Source organism: Myxocyprinus asiaticus, chromosome 7 (genome assembly GCF_019703515.2).
Source record: "Myxocyprinus asiaticus isolate MX2 ecotype Aquarium Trade chromosome 7, UBuf_Myxa_2, whole genome shotgun sequence".
Classification (NCBI taxonomy): domain Eukaryota; kingdom Metazoa; phylum Chordata; class Actinopteri; order Cypriniformes; family Catostomidae; genus Myxocyprinus; species Myxocyprinus asiaticus.
In genome coordinates, this window is record NC_059350.1 from 19552284 (window position 1) to 19570504 (window position 18221).

Genomic DNA, 18221 nt, shown 5'->3' on the forward strand with positions numbered 1-18221 from the left:
GGATTAGCTTGATTATTGTCTAAGCAAGGACAAATAGCTTACTTGCAGGGACGATGAACTCCTTATACAGCTCGTATGTCATTAGAGGCTCTGGAAGGCTCCTTGAGAGAGAGAGAGAGAGATTTATTGGTTTTATTGGGCATTATTGGACACAACACTATGATTAATGTGGCTGATCGTTGCAAGAAATGACACACACACACACACACACACACACACACACACACACACACATACACACATACACACATACACACATACACACATACACACACACACACACACACACACACACTCTGTGATAACCAAGTTCATCTGAAGGTACTTTCACTCAAACTCTGGCAGACTTCCCAGTACTGTTACCACAAAATGAGCCAATACCATCAGGCGGTCCAAAAGCCACCTAGTGCTGTTCTGCGACACATCAATTACAGAAGTGAATTAAAAGCACTGTTAATTAAATGTTGATTAAAACAGCCTAAAATGAGCTTCTGTGTCTTCCAGGAATGCTCCACTGCAAATCATTAAAATGATCGGACATATTTCACATCTACACATTTATCATTGATACTTTTATTTGAGATTCTAATTGGAGAAAAGTTTGTATACACTTGAATGAATTTGTTTCTCATGATCTTAAAAACCTACTGACCTAAAGAGTTATGCTTAAATTACTGAAAATAAATTTGAAGACAAATATAAATTATGCCTACGTTTATTTACAAGATGAAAATGTTACAATTTTGAAAGGACTTTGTAAAAGTTTGTATAAATTACTTAAAAACTAACAAAATTCTGAAGCATCCCAAGTGTATAAATCATGAAAAGCATAGTTCATGCCAAAATGAAAATTCTCTGCTGTGTGACTTTCTTTTGCTAAACACAAACGAAGATTAAGAAAAATATGATAGGTGAGGGTGAGAAACATATCAATATTTAAATCCTTTTTTACAATAAATCTCCACTTTCACTTTCTTATTTTTATTTTTATTTATTTTTTGCTTTTGGCAATCTGCATTCTTTGTGCATATCGCCACCTACTGGGCAGGAAGGAGAATTTATAGTAAAAAAAGACTTAAATATTCATTGGTTTCTCACCCACACCTATCATATCACTTCTGAAGATATGGATTTAACCACTGGAGTTGTATGGATTATTTTTATGCTGCCTTTATATGCTTTTGGGGACTTCAAAGTTTTGGCCAACATTCACTTGCATTATATGGACCTACAGAGCTGAAATATTCTTCTAAAAAATCTCAGTTTGTGTTCAGCATAAGAAAGAAAGTCATACACATCTTGGATGGCATGATGGTGAGTAAACAGAGAATTTTCATTTTTGGGTGAACAATCTCTTGAAGATGGTTGGGAGAATGCAGTGTGTGCAGAGTGTGATTAGTTTAACATTTGTTTGGTCCCTATGTAATTCCCATACTTTTATTAGTTTATAGCGTCGATAACTTTACTATTATTCTAAAATGTGAAAAATACTGATATTGAAAGAATAAAAAAGAGTGGCCAAAGTTTTTACTGGTACTGTATAATGGAAGAGGTCAACAAGTTTCTTTCTGAGTGTTCAGACTTGAAGTTAGCTGGCTGATTATTGTTGTTTCCTAGCAGTCAAAAGACTGCCAAAAATTTAAAGATTAAAAACTGAAGTTCCTTTTAAAACAACAGCGGTTGGCTTGTGGCCTCATAATCACAACTGAAAGGGCATGATGTATTCTGTTAAATGACAATCAGCCCATGAAAGTAACATACAGTACTTGTACACACATACAAATGACACCGTTTTATATCTGCAAACAGAAAATGTGCAAGTATTCACTCACCTCAGGTAAAGTTTTAAAGCACTGGTGATTGTTTTTACATCCCATTCCTCACTGGCTGCTAAATCTACTTCACTGCTCTTCTCATCTAAAAATCAAAAACATTAAAGAATTTAAGTTCAAACGACATAATCAGGGATGCCTATGTGCTGAATAAATCCAGATTAGGATGCACAGTACAGTTACAGTGAGTGACAAAGGTCAGGGTGTGGACGACGTGGGGGGCAGACATCTAGAGAATTTATTTATTCAGTTTATTTTATTTATCTTCTACACCTTCATGCAGTACCACAGTTTGCCTAAGGGTTTCTGGACTCTATAAATATTTTTCTGCTAGGAAGATGGCCAAAGTGTATGCGGATATGTGTGTAAAACGATCCTCGTTGAGTGTGTAACTCCAGGGCTTTAACACTCAGCCAAAGCATTCACTAACAATTACCTCTCTGTCTGGCTAACTGTTGGTAATGTCTAAGTGATTATTATATAACACAGCAGACAATCAAAAATGTCTTAAGTTACACATGCACAGCACAACACTTCAAAACAGTTAATTCATTCTTGATCGAAACTGATAAACCATTTTGAAAGATTTTGTGCCATTTTAATAGAAAATAATTGAAAATATTCCCTGCCTTACTTTGCAGGTGTTAAGATATTTTTTAACTTGCTCCAACCAGTTCTAAACATGCCAGTCATGACAATGGGACACCACTATTTAATACTCCAGTGAGGAACAGAACTACATTTACGTTTTGTAACTCCACAATTGTTGATGGCATAAACAGCAGAGAAGAGACTGAGTGAGATACTATGATTTTGTGTGTGTGTGTGTGTGTGTGTGTGTGTGTGTGTATATATATAGCTGAAGTCAGACGTTTACATACACTTAGGTTGCAGTCATTAAAACTCATTTTTTAACCACTCCACAGATTTAATATTAGAAACTATAGATTTGGCAAGTCGTTTAGGACATCTACTTTATGCACGAGTAATTTTTCCAACAATTGTTTACAGACAGACTGTTTCACTTTTAATTGACCATATCTCAATTCCAGTGGGTCAGATGTTTACATACACTAAGTTAACTGCCTTTAAGCAGCTTGGAAAATTCCAGAAAATGATGTCAAGACTTTAGACAATTAGCTTCTGGTAGGAGATGTACTGAATAGTGCCCGACCGATTTATCGGTTGGCCGATATTATCCAGCAGAGCGCGCTCCAACTCCACTCTTAACAGAGCTGATTCTGAGCTGACGTGGTTCTGCAGACAGTGCGGAGTTAAGTTCATATTAAGTTGCTAACTAGTTTGTGAAATACATACTCGAAAGTTCATAAAAAATGACCCCATCATTTTCCCTTTTCAGTATAACTAATATAACTTTAACCCTGTCCCTGACAACCATGTCACTCATGTTTAACACATCTGTTTGCTATGTTAGCCAGCTATAGTTTGTCAGTGCAGTCAGTAACTTAGCAGACTGAAAGGCAAACATCAGAGGATCTTTTTGCAGCTCAGCAGACAACAGTGCGGTGGTGGATTGTGTCTGCTGAGTGTTGATTTCACGCTATATTGTTACCTTGTTGGTGAGATGCAATGCTAGAATGTAAATAAACAATGTCCATCCTTTAATCTCTGTGACAATGAGCTTATAGCTAACTAGCTAACCACGTAGCTACTTTCATACCTTGTCAGCTGAGTGGAAGCTAATGTGTAAACATGTATTCACCAAATTGTTTTGTTCAGGATTCACAGTTTGGTACCCCCTTCAACTGAACAATTCCAGTCACTGCATTTACAAAATGTAATATTTAAAAGTCTGGTTTTCTACCATTGAAAGTTTCCCCTGAACTTGTATAGCAGAATATGGTGTAACACCGCTGCCGCTGTTTATCTCTTGACTCGGCAGATGTAAATGCTTCTTGTTTTACAACCTGCTCCTAATTGACTGGCAGTATTAAAATAGTCAGCATTTGACTGATACTAAACAGTACCACTGATGTTCATTTAGCTATTTATTTTATTTTTATTTATTCTTTATTTAAATGCTCAGCCATTGGCTGATATAAAACACAGTACTGATTTTTATTTAGCTATAATTTTAATTTATTCTTTATTTAAATGGTCAGTCATTGATTGATACTGAACATACAGTACTGATGTTTATTAAGCTATTTATAGTATTTTTATTTATTCTTTATTTTCAATGTTCATTTCTAGAATTTGTTGACAACGTATAATAATAATGTCTAATATTCTTTGATAAAAATATCTGTTTAAGAAAGCAGCCTTCTGAGTACCTTTGCATAGTCATATCGGTGCAAAATCCACATAGAAAAGGTCTGTTTTCTTTCCAGCTCACAAATTAACTATATCGGCCACCATATCGGTAATCGGTGAATTTTCCCCCTCTAAAATCGGTATAGTATCGGTCTCAAAAATCCCATATCAGTCGGGCTCTAGTACTGAATTGGAGGTGTACCTGTGAATGTAATTTCAGGCCTACCTTCAAACTCAGTGCCTCTTTGCTTCACATCATAGGAAAATAAAAAGAAATCAGCCAAGACCTCAGAAAAAAAATTGTGGACCTCTACAAGTCTGGTTCATGCTTGGGAGCAATTTCCAAATGTCTGAAGGTACCACGTTCATCTGTACAAACAATAGTACGCAAGTATAAACACCATGGGACCACGCAGCCATCATACCAGTCAGGAAGGAGACGCATTCTGTCTCCTAGAGATTAACGTAGTTTGGTGCGAAAAGGACCTTGTTAAGATGCTGGAGGAAACAGGTACACAAGTATCCATATCCACAGTAAAATGAGTCCTATATCAACATAATCTGAAAGGCTGCTCAGCAAGGAAGAAGCCACTACTCCAAAACCGCCATAAAAAAGCCAGACTACAGTTTGCAAGTGCACCTGGGGACAAAGATCTTACTTTTTGGAGAAAAGTCCTCTGATCTAATGAAACAAAAATTGAACTGTTTGGCCATAATGTCCATCGTTATGTTTGGAGGAAAAAGGGCGAGGCTTGCAAGCCAAAGAACACCATCCCAAACGTGAAGCATGTGGGTGGCAGCATCATGTTGTGGGGGTGCTTTGCTGCAGAAGGGACTGGTGCACTTCACAAAATAGATGGCATCATGAGGAAGGAAAATTATGTGGATATAATGAAGCAAGACACAAGCCAGGAAGTTAAAGCTTGGTCGGAAATGGGTCTGCCAAATGGACAATGACCCCAAGCATACCTCCAAAATTGTGGCAAAATGGCTTAAGGACAACAAAGTCAAGGTATTGGAGTGGCCATCACAAAGCCACACAAAATTCCAGCAATTTATTGTGAGAAGCTTGTGGAAGGCTACCCAAAATGTCTGACCCAAGTTAAACAAATTCAAGGCAATGCTATAAAATAATAACAAATTGTATGTAAACTTCTGACCCACTGGGAATGTGATGAAATAAATAAAAGCTGAAATAAATCATTCTCTCTACTATTATTCTGAAATTTCACCTTCTTAAAATAAAGTAGTGATCCTAACTGACCTAAGACAGGGAATGTTTTCTATGATTAAATGTCAGGAATTGTGAAAAACTGAGTTTAAATGTATTTGGCTAAGGTGTACGTAAACTTCTGACTTCAAATGTATCTATATATACACAGTACAAATAGAGGAGAGCTAGTTGTTACACAGGGAGGTTGTCACAAGGGCTATATTCTTAGTAACAGTAAGATTTGGAGTCAAAAGTCCAAATGCACAAATGTGTGTTTCTTCTAGCAGAAGTGCGTTTTGTGTGTTGGTTTCAAACACCTAGTTCAAAAGCCTCTTAAATTAGAATAATTTTAGTGAATTCTACCCTCTGAAGTACATTTTTACTATAAATAATTTTTTTGTTATAGCTCTTTGGTAAAGAAGAGAATATAAGAAATCCACACTGGGATACATTACACAAGCAAGGGTTAACTATATTATGAAGGCAGGTTTTTGCCAGAAGGTTTAAATGTGTTCTTATGACAAGGTAATTTTTACTTGTATATATATATATATATATATATTCACACTACCGGCCAAAAGTTTTGAAACACTTGACTGAAATGTTTCTCATGATCTTAAAAATCTTTTGATCTTAAGGCATATGCTTAAATGTTTGAAATTAGCTTTGTATACAAAAATATAATTGTGCCACCATATTAATTTATTACAAAAATAAAATTTAATAAAAAAAAACAAAAAACGTTTTTGAAATTGATGACTTGAACAAAATAATAAAGAAAAGCAGCCAATAAGTGCCCAGCATAGATGGGGATTCAATACTGTTTAAAAAGCATCCCATGGTGATACCTCAAGAAGTTGGTTAAGAAAATGTCAAGAGTACATGTCTGCAAATTCTAGGCAAAAGGTGACTACTTTGAAGATGCTAAAATATAACACAGTTTTGATTTATTTTGGATTTTGTTTAGTCACAACATAACTCCCATAGTTCCCTTTATGCTATTCTATAGTTTTGATGACTTTACTATTATTCTAAAATGTGAAGAAAAACAATATGAATGTGTTTCAATACTTTTGACCGGTAGAGTGCGTGTGTGTGTGTGTGTGTGTGTGTGTGTGTGTATATATATATATATATATATATATATATATATATATATACATATACATATATATACACACACACACATACACACACGTTTTGGTGGGGAAATGCCAGAGAATTATAATTAAGTTTATAAGAATATGAATAAGAATAATAATTAAGTCACTTAAGAAAGAAAGTGTCTATTGAGACAACAAATGTAGCTGTACACGGGTACTGGCATAAAGTGATTTAAATTAGCATTAAAGTAAATCATGGGTATATCACTACTGCACGTCCGTTTTTGGATTCCTGACATATAAAGTTTTGTTTATTTTTCCATTCATGCCCCTCTTCTGCTTTTCTAGATTCTACAGTTTTCTAGATTCTGTTTTCTAGAGTTTCACTTTATTCTACAATCTACATCATCAGTAAAAAAAATAAATAAAATAAAATCTAATTTCATTTTCAAAGTTTAATTGTAAAGATCTTAAGACCTTTGCCACTTGCGTCACCAAACTGAATTGCAAAAATGACAGAATGGGATGCTCAATCAATCAATCAGAGCAGTGCTTTGATAGTGCTCAGTCACAGTGTTTTTGCTTTTGGGTCATACTTATAGTTGTCTCTACATATTTATGATGGAATATGATATTTTACTTAAAATAAATAAATAATAATAAAAATACATATCACTTTTAAGCATATATATATAATCCAGTGATTGTAAAACCACATGTAAAACCCTTGCAGCACCTGTGAATGACAAATTTAAAAATGAGAGGAGTGGTTTTGTTGTGCTCTGGATATTTCACAACTTTTTAATGAATGAGCCAACTACAAAGGGCTCAGGCTGTTCTCAGATGAGGACAGAGGATCCATATAGAGTGTTAATGGCTATTAGACTGGAGTGGCTGAGTTCATGTAGCAGCAGGGGCTCAGGCAGCCTGCCGACTTGACATGTCGCTTAGCATTCAGAGCAGAGAGATAGCAGCTCATGCTATGACCACAGAAGAAAGAAAGCAAGAAGCAATTTTTAGTATTATTATTTATTTTATTTTTATAATGTAGCCTTAAAATTAGACTAAAATTAACTTGTGGTTATTTTTATTTTAGGTTAGTTTTGGAGTTTGTTTTGGAGACACGAAAATGTATTTAAGTTTTGTTTCAGCTTTTCCAGTTGTTTTTATATTTTTTAACTAACAAACAAAAATATCTTAATTTAATAAAAATAATATCCAAAATCCACAATAGATGCTGTCCGCACATTAAATGAAGAGCAGACCAAGCAGGTCTATCAAAAATATTTTTGAATTTAGACTTGCATAGTGAAAAAGTGCAAAGTGCAATGAGTTAAAAACAGATCAGTAAGCAAACGTTTCAGCCCATAGCTTTCTTCAGTGCTCTTCTTGGTCTGCTCTTCATTTCGTGTGTGGACAGCATCTGTTGTGGATTTTGGATAACACTGCTACAAAGAAAGGCAGAGCACAGGACAGCAGTGGTAGTATAGAAGAGAGAAGGTGATCAGTCTGTGTTGGGTTTTGGGGAGAGGCGAAATAGAATCAAGAAAAAGCGACAGAGAGAAAGCAGCCGGATGTCTGATTGCCTTTAGTAATGGAGCCAAGTGTCACCTACAAGGACAGGACAGAAAGACATAAAGACAGACACCAGACTCGGTAACTGAATGGTCTGAATGCCAATGGGACTCAGCAGGACACTGGCTCAAGGTACAATTATTGGGTTTCAAATAAACTTATGACTTAGGCCAGCAACAATTGCAGACCACAAAAAAGAATGAACTACAAATAAAGTCTCAACTTACCAATCATTAAAATGAGAAGCTTCTGTACCTTTGAACTGACCCCGACCACTCTGTACAGACCCTGATCATTAATACCTGTAATAAAAAATAAAAAACTCAATAAAAAAAGTCTTCAGACAACTTGTTCAGAGTCACTTCAGATAGCTTAACAGTATTTATATACTCTTCCCAGCTGATCCAGAAAACTATATACAAGCTACATCTCCCATTTATACTGACAAGCACAACAGGTTGCTGGTACAGTGTGGATTAAGAAACTGATAGATTAGCCTGCTCTCTAGTGCTCATAAAGTGTTACTGCAGTATGTAAACTACAGAACGGTTCAGTTTGTAGTCCTAAAAACCAGAAGAAAATGCTTAAAGCACACAATGGTTCCAAAAATGTCCCATTTTATGTGGAATTTGTTACACACAATTATAAGGAACAAAACGGGAAAGTTTCTAGAAGTAATGTTAACCACTGACCAAATACTGCTCATAAATTGAAAACTGCTAAACCTAAAGGGACTTGCACTAATACATAAAGTTGAAGTTATACACACATATACACCTGATGCTGTTTTTACTTTATTTATTTTGGATATGATGTTCATTTATTAAAAAATGTATGGGTGGATACCTCTGGACTCAATGGCATTTACTGAATTTTTCACAAAGTTTATCCCCACGTCATCCAGCTGGGCATCAACTACAGAAACACACAAATATCATTAATGACAGAACTATGTCACAATACCTGTACAAATATTAAAATCAAACAAACACTAAACACATATCTGCATTATTATTACAATTTGTAGCTCTGTTATAACACAATAACCTTTATTTCTAATTATCATATCATACTTTGAGTTTACTCACTTCCTCTTTCTCTTGAATGCGTCCTGTTGAGATACTGCATCTGTGTGTCAGAGATAAACATCAGAAAACTCAAACCAGACCAGCTTAGGTTACAAAACTTTAAACAACATTACTATTTCAAAACAAGAGACTAATACCACTAATAGTAACTGTTTGACGCATAGTTCTAATGCAAATATGTATTAAAAAGTATCTATAGTGGGTTTAGTCAGCTGTGTTGAAAATCCAAAAAAAAAAAAAAACGCTTTCATTGAATAAGGTTTTGGGGTTTATTTCAGGTAGTTAAAGTGATTTTTCAACGCACTGGCTCCTTTCCTCCCATCGCATGCATCCAGAATCTGTGGTCATCTTCTGAAAGTGCCTGGACAGTCACCACTGTGCCTGGTCTAGAAAAATAAACACACAGACTCTATTTGTTGCTATATATACATATAAGATGCTGTGATCTTTTCGACAGACATAGAACAATCCACAAACCGTCACGTTAAGCCTTTTTAAAAAAAGAAATTTATATAGTGCTTTTCACAACACATATCGTTTCAAAGAAGCTATACAGAAAAAGTTGCTGGAACAGAAAATTATTCTGTAATGTCTTAAAGTTCTCATTGAGCAGTTTAAATGAAAACGTCAATAAAAATCATGCTTTAAAAATGATTAGTCTTTAGGCCCCCAGGTGAGCAAGCCAAGGCGACTGTGGCAAGTAACCTAAAGATTGCTTGAGGATGCACATGATCTTGTGCCCAGGCTGGTTTTGGCTGAAGGCTTTAATTAATGATGTCCCTGAGTGTATCCTGGATGAACAAAATATTTTGATTTCTTTTTCCTCTACCCAATCCACTGACATACCAGCATCAATGAATCTCACTTGCCTCGCACTCTCATATGAACCTCACTAAGAGAAGGGTTTACAGTGCTATATTCCTATTGCTTTTTCTGTATTTTTTATTATAATTGTATGTTTACATTACTAATATTATAATATTTTGTTTTATTAAAATAAGTTATTTGAATAGTTTTATTATAATCAGGTAAAATGGAAATGCTTAATCAAGTGTTAAGAAACCATTCAAGTATTGGCCAATCATAAATGACTGATGATGATATTTTGTTTAACTGTTAAATGACAGCAAATTATTTTAGAAGAGGAATACAGGATTACAGATGAGGCCAATTAAAACCTTGTGTGAGTTGCCCTACAGTGTGACTTTTTAATTTAAGATGCATAAAAAAAGGATATTTGCTGCTTGTTCAATTTACTTAATTAAAATTAACTAATGCAACACAATTCTAAACATTTAGTCACAACTTCGTTTCATTCCGTTCTACGCAAAATGGAAGATTCCTTAATCAGTTTGAGTTGGGACTACATGAATACTTTTTATGGAGTTAATGTAGCATTGATGAAACTAGGCAGGGGATTTCAATTCCCAGCATGCTTTGCACAGGACTGGATAGGATGAAAAAGTGTTGAAATTAAGTGTTATTTTATGGATTTTAAAAAAAGATGAAAATAGGAAGAGATTTGTTAATGTTTAATGTTTAGTTATATTGGTAGTTTAAAAAAAAAGTCTGTTAAGCTGTAGTTTAGGGGGTTAACATTGTGGCGAATAACGCCGCTTGTGCTTACACTGATGATGGACTTTCACATTCAGGTGATACTTGATTCGAGTGCTGCTTAGGTCTATAAGCAGTTGTTAATAAAATGACAGTGCAACAGTTTCACTGTCATTACACATGCTCACCTGGCATATACTAATGATTAAAAAAATAAATTAAGTTGGTCCAACATAAGAAAATGTATTAAAGGTTTGACAAACCTAATGAAGTTGAGTTAAAGTGCACCTATTATGATTTTTAAACGTGCCTAATTTTGTTTTAAAGGTCTCATACAATAGATTTACATGCATCCAAGGTCAAAAAACACTTCAATTTGCTCATAATTTAAATTGCAGCATTACCTTTTTTTCCCCAGTGTCAAAGACGACTCCTTCAATGATCCATTCTAAAGGATTCATTCTAAACTCCTCCTTTCAGAGAGCCTATTCTGCTCTGATTGGTCAGATGTCCCAGTCTGTTGTGATTGGTCTACCGCTTATAGCACGTGTCGGAAAGGAAACGCCCACTACCATATCCGAGTTTCAGCTCCATCTGAAAAAATGTCTGTTTTACTTTACCAGTTTGAGCACATCTGATGGTGATACATCAGAAGATCAACCCGAACCACCATCGCAAGCACGACGAGAACAGGACGTTTCTCTGTGGTAAGTTTATATGTAGTTTGACAATAACGTGAGTTAGCCAGTTAGCAGAGGCTAACAGCTAACAGCCTGCACTGGCTGTACATGTAAACAGACCAGAGGCGGGTTTTTTGTTACCAAATTACGTAGGTTAGTATAGGAAGTAAGTCTAGAATTACTAACGACTCATTTCAGGTGTTCAGAATCGGTTCTTTCTTTTGGGTGTTAATAACTCCATATTTTGTGCACTTTGATTTTTGAAACTTTGCAGACTTTTTTACATTCACAAACAGCTATATAAAACACTACATGAAAGGTAATATTTGAAAAACCACAATAGGTGCTCTTTAAAACTGCTATATTACATTAATTTGACCTAATTCCACTAAATTATGTTGGCTCAATGAAACTGACACTCTGAAGGAAAGACATTAAATTATTCATAAAACTTTCTACAATTCAATTAAGTAAGGGTAATGACTTAATTTTAGTGTAACTTTAGTGTAGTCTGCAAGTATGTATTTATTTATTTTCATTTCTGATACCCACTTGTGGATCAGAAATGCATCATTACATTTATTCATGTAAATAAGGAATGTTAAAACACAAGCAATTCAACCTAAAGTGACAGTAACATGAGAAGTGATGGTGTAGAAACCATTATAGTATTTTTTATTTTTTTTATTTTTTACTTTCTCTTATATTCCTCAAATATGAGAATGAAATGAGAGAAAACAGAGAAAGAAAAAAACTAAATATATTTCTGTCTCAGATAGCACAAATATACAGTGGGGTTTGAAGGTGTGAGTATACTTGTAAGAATGCTTCTACATATTAATGTTTTTGCTTTTTACGTTACAATTTACAATAACAGCATAACAACTTGAGTGAAATGTTAAATTAACAAGATGTTCTATTCTTCTGTTTGGCATGTGCCTCTTTTACTTTACTGCATGGACTTTTACACCATGGGCAAAACCTGGTGATTCATGTTATCCCAGGATGATTTGAGAACGTTGCAAAGAGCATCTTGTGTACTTTAGTGTAAGCAAGGAAATGAGTTAACATGGAAATACAAATGAGTTAACATGGTCAATGTCACATCTGATTAGTAACCTAGAAATAAAGCAACATTTTCAATATTTCTTTTTCAAAATCCCAAAACATTATACTTATTTTGAGGTTTATGTTCAATCTTGAATCCCAAATTTTCAAAGAGGACTCAATGAGGTCAACTGAACACTAGTGTATGAGAGAAATGAAGATAGCAAAGCAGGCCTGTAGGTTACTATGGAGAACATACCGATCTGTGATCTCTATGTCTAGGCAGAACCTCCTGTCAAGCATGTCTGTGGTTTTGCGGACACAAGACTTAAGTGTGACGGAGTCCGTCTCACCCTGAAAGGATACAGAACATACCATGAACAGCCAATTAGCTAGAGTTTAATCAGTCATGGTGCTTGAACATGTCAAAATCAACTCTCTGTGACGCAGTAACACTATATGTTCACTTACAAGCTTGCCCCCTGATCTCTGGTCAAATGTGATCATGTGAAGAATTTTCTGTTCTTTGACAAAAGTGCAATACCGTTTCACCCAGCTGGATCCAAAAGGAGGAGGTCCTGCAGAAATCACAAAACTATTTTATTGCAACCCAAGAGGAGATGCGAACACATGCCAGTCACTAAAATCACAAGGAAATGGGCACCGCAGAGTTACATCATGAAAGTTCTCTTGCATACGTTTCTCCTGTATGTAAAGATAGCCCTCGCTGCTGATGGGGCTAGTCTGTCTGTACTCAAGCGGTGACTCCTTGATTCTCTTCATTAGCTCATACACCTCAGAGCGTGCACCCTCAAAACGACTCCGTGTCTGAAAGGAAACGCACACGCATATAAAAAGTTATGGACAAAGTCTGGGGGAATCCTTGGTACTCAATCAACTCAGTTTCCCATAAGGCTTGCACGACTACTCATTTTACTAGTCGACTAGTAACCCAGAAAGGTAGTCGACTAGTCGGTGGGCCAATGTAAATGACTCCGCATACACCATGCGGCATTAGTGGTCTTTGCAAATTCAACACTGTGTAAAGAGTGTGAGTGACTGGAGAGAATGCAGGTGAGAAACGAAAGCGTGCATATCTCCATTGCCAGATTCATACTGAGTGCATTGTCATAAACGGTGCATAAACAGTCACGTCCCACTCGCTTGTAGTTTCTGTCAGCCACTGGGCGACACTTGATTAGTTTCAGGGCGGTTCACATGAATTTTGATGAACTCAGACCATAGATGTCTGCAACACATGCCAGACAGTTCAGTTATAATGTGCTTTGTGAACGCAAAGAGCCCCAGGTTTTTATATTTTACTTTCACATAATTTCAAATAGTTTTGACTGTTACTGCTTATTTACACAAAGGTAATGACACACAGCAAAACTGGGACACAGTTTGTGGACAGGAATTTTCCTCCTGCTGTCACCATGTATAGAACAAGAGCAACTGAAGACATGTGATTCACACGAAACCCTTAGTTTTCCACCATCACTACTTATAGTGAAAATCACTACTTTCTATCATCTCTGGACCACAAAAGAGGTTAGGCAGTATGTTAAGCTCAATCACCATTCACATTAATTGCATTTTTCTTCCCAAACAATGAAAGTAAATAGTGACTGAGGCTGTCATTCTGCATTCCATGTCTTTTTGTGTATCACCAAAGAGAAGTTAAATGGGTTTGTAACAACATGATGATGAGTATATGACTGAGATTTCATTTTGGGGTAAACTATCCCTTTAAATTAGTAATTGGGAATTTAACAACAAGGATAATTAAATATTAAATATTTTCCAATGTTGTTGGGAACATCTCACCAATTGTAGCTTTAACATGCTAATTTGCAATCCATTGTCTCAAGCTATACATCCTCATAATTCTAACCTTGACCACTTCTAACTAATTCAAATACTGCAGCGAGTAGAATGACGTGGTCCAATCAAACAGACAGGGGTAGGAAGTTAGCTCTCAAACTTCCGGCACAATGTGAAACACAATGGAAGGTCAAAGCAAAACAAAGGCCTTAAAGTTTCCCTTGGAAACCTTGGCCCTTACGAAACACTGCTGTATCCTGTCTCAGTAGCTCTTTCCACATCGCCCAGCAGAGCAACACGAGGGTAGCCAGAGGAAGATGAGTGAAGAAAGGCAATTGTGCCAAATCCCTCTATTTGTGTACTGACTAAAAGCTCGGATGACTATTTGCACTAGGTGTAAATTGAAGGAAAATTGAAGGAAAACTGCACCTCTAGTGTCACTGCAGTGTGTAAGGTGTAATGGCTATTTAACCTTTTTTGCGTGCGGAAGACCCGGGTTCGATTCCACCTTTTATCCCACTTTTTCCCATCCTGTTTCCTGTCTCCACTCACAAATAAAATGAATGTAAAAGTTGATTTCCTCGTAGTGATTTGGTCATGGTGAAGGTCAGGGAGCTAAGAGAATGATTTGATTCGGTTTGATGGTTTTACTATAGCAATATTGTAGTAACCATGTTTTTTGCAGAAGCCACAGTTTTAATGCAATTCATTAACCATGGTATTAATACAGTTATATGGTGTTAATATAGTAACCATGTTTAATTTTGTGGTTACTATGATTTTACAACAAAATACCATGGCAATACTATGGTTAAATTTTGTAAGGTACGGGTTAGGTTTATGGGTAGGGGTTGGCGTAAGGTGTCTGTGGGACTCTAAATAAACACAATAAACAAGCTGCAGTGATGCCCCTATACTTTACGTTAGTAAGTAATAGATGTACAAATAGTATCTGTCACTAGCATCTAACACTATTTGCATTTAGTGCAAAGATGCTGCTTTTGGTTGCTATTTACACTTAGTGCAAATAGCCTCTGCCTTAAAAGCTTATTTGCCATTTAATGTACTTGACGCAAACACAAATATCTTGGATAAATGTAAAGCATGATGAAAACTTCATTCGTGCCACATGGATGAAAATCATTCATGTGGAAAGCGCGTTGAGTATGCCTTAACAGCCTTAAAAACTGGCCTAAAACTCTGTATTCATCTTGAAAACCCTAATACTTACATTTTGAATATTGATTTGAAGTGCCTTTTTGTAGTGGTCAAAATCTTTGGCCAATTCATATCCCTGATGATAGAAAGTAAATACAGTCTGAAAGAATGCCAGCATCTGAATCAGAGAAAGAGAAAAAGAAGGGAATGGGAGAAAGAAAGAATGAGAATGTCAGTTACACCTAGAGTAGATGGGTAATTTCACATGTGTTTATTGCATAATCAAAACTGTACTTAAATCCTTACGTGGTATCCAAGATTCAAAAAGACACATAAAGGTGTAAGTGAAAGTTCAGCTTTTTGTTATGCAGTGCAGTGCATCAATGTCAGTTTAAACATGAACCAATAAGAAGAAGCTGGGGGTGGGACAAGCATCTCACAATTGTTTATGAATTTTATTTAATGTATTTTTTTATTAAGACTATTTTATTTCTATTTGTATTTTTTATTTTCTGAGACCCCTGCATTCTGTTCCATTACACTGCGCTCCGTCTAGCTGACTAGAACTAGATTACCCTCAGTGGTAAGATTTATGAGGTTAACTGCAATGTATAGAAGACCAAGACTCTCTTGAACATAAAGACATAAAATATTTTGAATTAAAAACCCTTATTCTGCTATAAGCTAAATATCATGAATAAAATGTGTCCTGTAAAATCACATTATCATCTATGACAGCCCTAGGATCTGTAAACAAAAAAAAAGTGTCAGGGCAGCAGCCAACAGTTTTCTTTTTCTTTTCCTCATGACAGGTATAGAGAGAAAGGCTTTCTGCCTGTTAATCACTGGTTTAAAAGCTGAAATGTAATTCTCATATTTTTTAAAGCACTCACATGACTTTAGTACAAATAATGTTTATTATTTGATTGTTAAAGACTGTTTTCTATTTTTAACTATAGTCTCGGAGCTCGACCCACAGACTTCCATTGCAAGAAGTGCATACCTGTAAACATGTTTCTGGAATTTTTGGAATTGACAACATGCCACAGATGCTGTCGATGGTGTTTAAGCAGTATTTACTTGAAATACACTCAAAAACATGATGGAAAAATTGTGCTGAAATGAAGTTAAACCGTCTGAATGAAGGCTCATGCACTCACAGGCTCAACACACTCAAACTTTTTCCTCTCTTGTATCTCCTGCAGTTTGCACACATACTCCAGAGATGACTCCTGAAAATGTTGTCTCATCACCTCCACTGACACATCTGCCTGAAAGAGAGACAGACAGAGACAGATTGGAAAAATACCAAAAGGCATAAGAAGTTAAGACTGCCTGCTAGCTGAACGTGCCTGTTTTAAGTGGCCGCCCCTGCCTTTATAACATGCAGATACTAGCAAAAAAATATGACTGGATATCACTTTACAATAACGTTGTTCAAATATAAGGAAAAAGGCCTGCACATTTACTTTCATGCTCCAAAAAAAAAAAAAAAATAAATAAAATTGAACAGCATTTATTAAACTTGGTTAAATGTTAATTGTAAATATGTTGTTTATTAATTCAGGTTCATAATGCATTAACTAATTGAAACATATACAACATTTCATGTTAAAATTGTACATGTTAAAATTAGTATTAACTCAGTTTAAGAAATGCTGTACTGAGACTGGAATATTTGAAAACAATTTGGAAAACATGCGACAAACTTGGATGATTGGACTTGGGATGAGCTGAGATCAGATACTCTGAACAGAATTCTCCCTGCTGCTGAGTGAACCTCAGGCTGATTCTAAACAGCTCACTGCTAAAACCATTGCCCTTCAACAAAAACACAAACGTCATTCGGTCCGCAGGAACATAATGGCCCACCGTAAAAATGTCAACAGTCTCAAGTGTTTATTATTCTTAATGTATAACGTACAGGCATGATGGGCACGCCATAAAAGGTCATGTTCTCCAGGCATTGCTGGATCAAGCAGTATAATATGCTGCCAACTCTGTTGATTTTATAATCCCAGCTTGAAAAGGTTTCTTAAATATAGGAGTAATGACACTGCACATTAATGACCCAAAACAACAACAACAACGAAAATCATAATTATAATAATAACAATAATATTACTAATAATAAAAATAATAATAAATGAAAGGCACCTCCAACTGACAAACCATTAGTTAGGTACTGCAAACAAAAGCAATGCAACCATACAAGTTTATCCTAACTGCACAATGCACACATTCACTTAAAAGCACTTATAAGCAAAAACTAATTCTTAGGTTTCAAGTGATGTTATATTAGCAATGAACAGATTATAGAGCACAACAATATCCTCCCACTTCTGTTATCTTGGTTCTGGAAGTATTTTTCCATAGGGATTTCCTAAAATACTTTATCAAACAGTTCTGAATCATGAACCAAAACAACCAGCATCAAAATTAATCTGAATTTAAGACTGTGTACTTTACATCTTTCATGAGGAAATGAAACAAATCACACTGCGAATGACAGTTGAACTACAAACAATGGAAATAGTTAAAACTATTGATTTTAGTTTGTTAATTTTAATTATAAAAACAATACATATTCATACATACAAATACATAAATAGTACAGTAGTTTGAGAGTAGGGAGACCGACTTAACTGCATCATAAGCTATGTATCCATCCAAGATGCCAATTCAGTTTATGCAAAAAACCATAACATCGCAAAAACAATGAGCGAAAAAAGCTGCTTTTCCATCCCATGTGTTAACGCAACAAAATCGTCACTTCCGGAGAAATTGTAGCCACTGTGATTTTTTATTAATAAAATACTTGCGGTTTAGAACATGCAGACAAAAAACAATGTAAAGAACTTGTCTCATGTCTG

At 35.5% G+C, this 18221-nt stretch overlaps 1 protein-coding gene across 1 annotated transcript in view; it reads right to left on the reverse strand.

Moving 5' to 3' along the window:
• arhgap10 (Rho GTPase activating protein 10) overlaps positions 1 to 18221 on the reverse strand; it is a 115352-nt gene that overhangs the window by 39932 nt on the left and 57199 nt on the right. Inside the window, exons 6-16 of the mRNA XM_051702916.1 lie at positions 16509 to 16619; positions 15422 to 15526; positions 13065 to 13194; positions 12838 to 12944; positions 12626 to 12720; positions 9390 to 9471; positions 9086 to 9125; positions 8844 to 8912; positions 8225 to 8299; positions 1833 to 1917; positions 43 to 101 (exon numbers count right to left, since the gene is read on the reverse strand). Of these exons, the coding sequence (XP_051558876.1) occupies positions 43 to 101; positions 1833 to 1917; positions 8225 to 8299; positions 8844 to 8912; positions 9086 to 9125; positions 9390 to 9471; positions 12626 to 12720; positions 12838 to 12944; positions 13065 to 13194; positions 15422 to 15526; positions 16509 to 16619 (958 nt within the window). The remainder of the gene's footprint in view (positions 1 to 42; positions 102 to 1832; positions 1918 to 8224; positions 8300 to 8843; positions 8913 to 9085; positions 9126 to 9389; positions 9472 to 12625; positions 12721 to 12837; positions 12945 to 13064; positions 13195 to 15421; positions 15527 to 16508; positions 16620 to 18221) is intronic.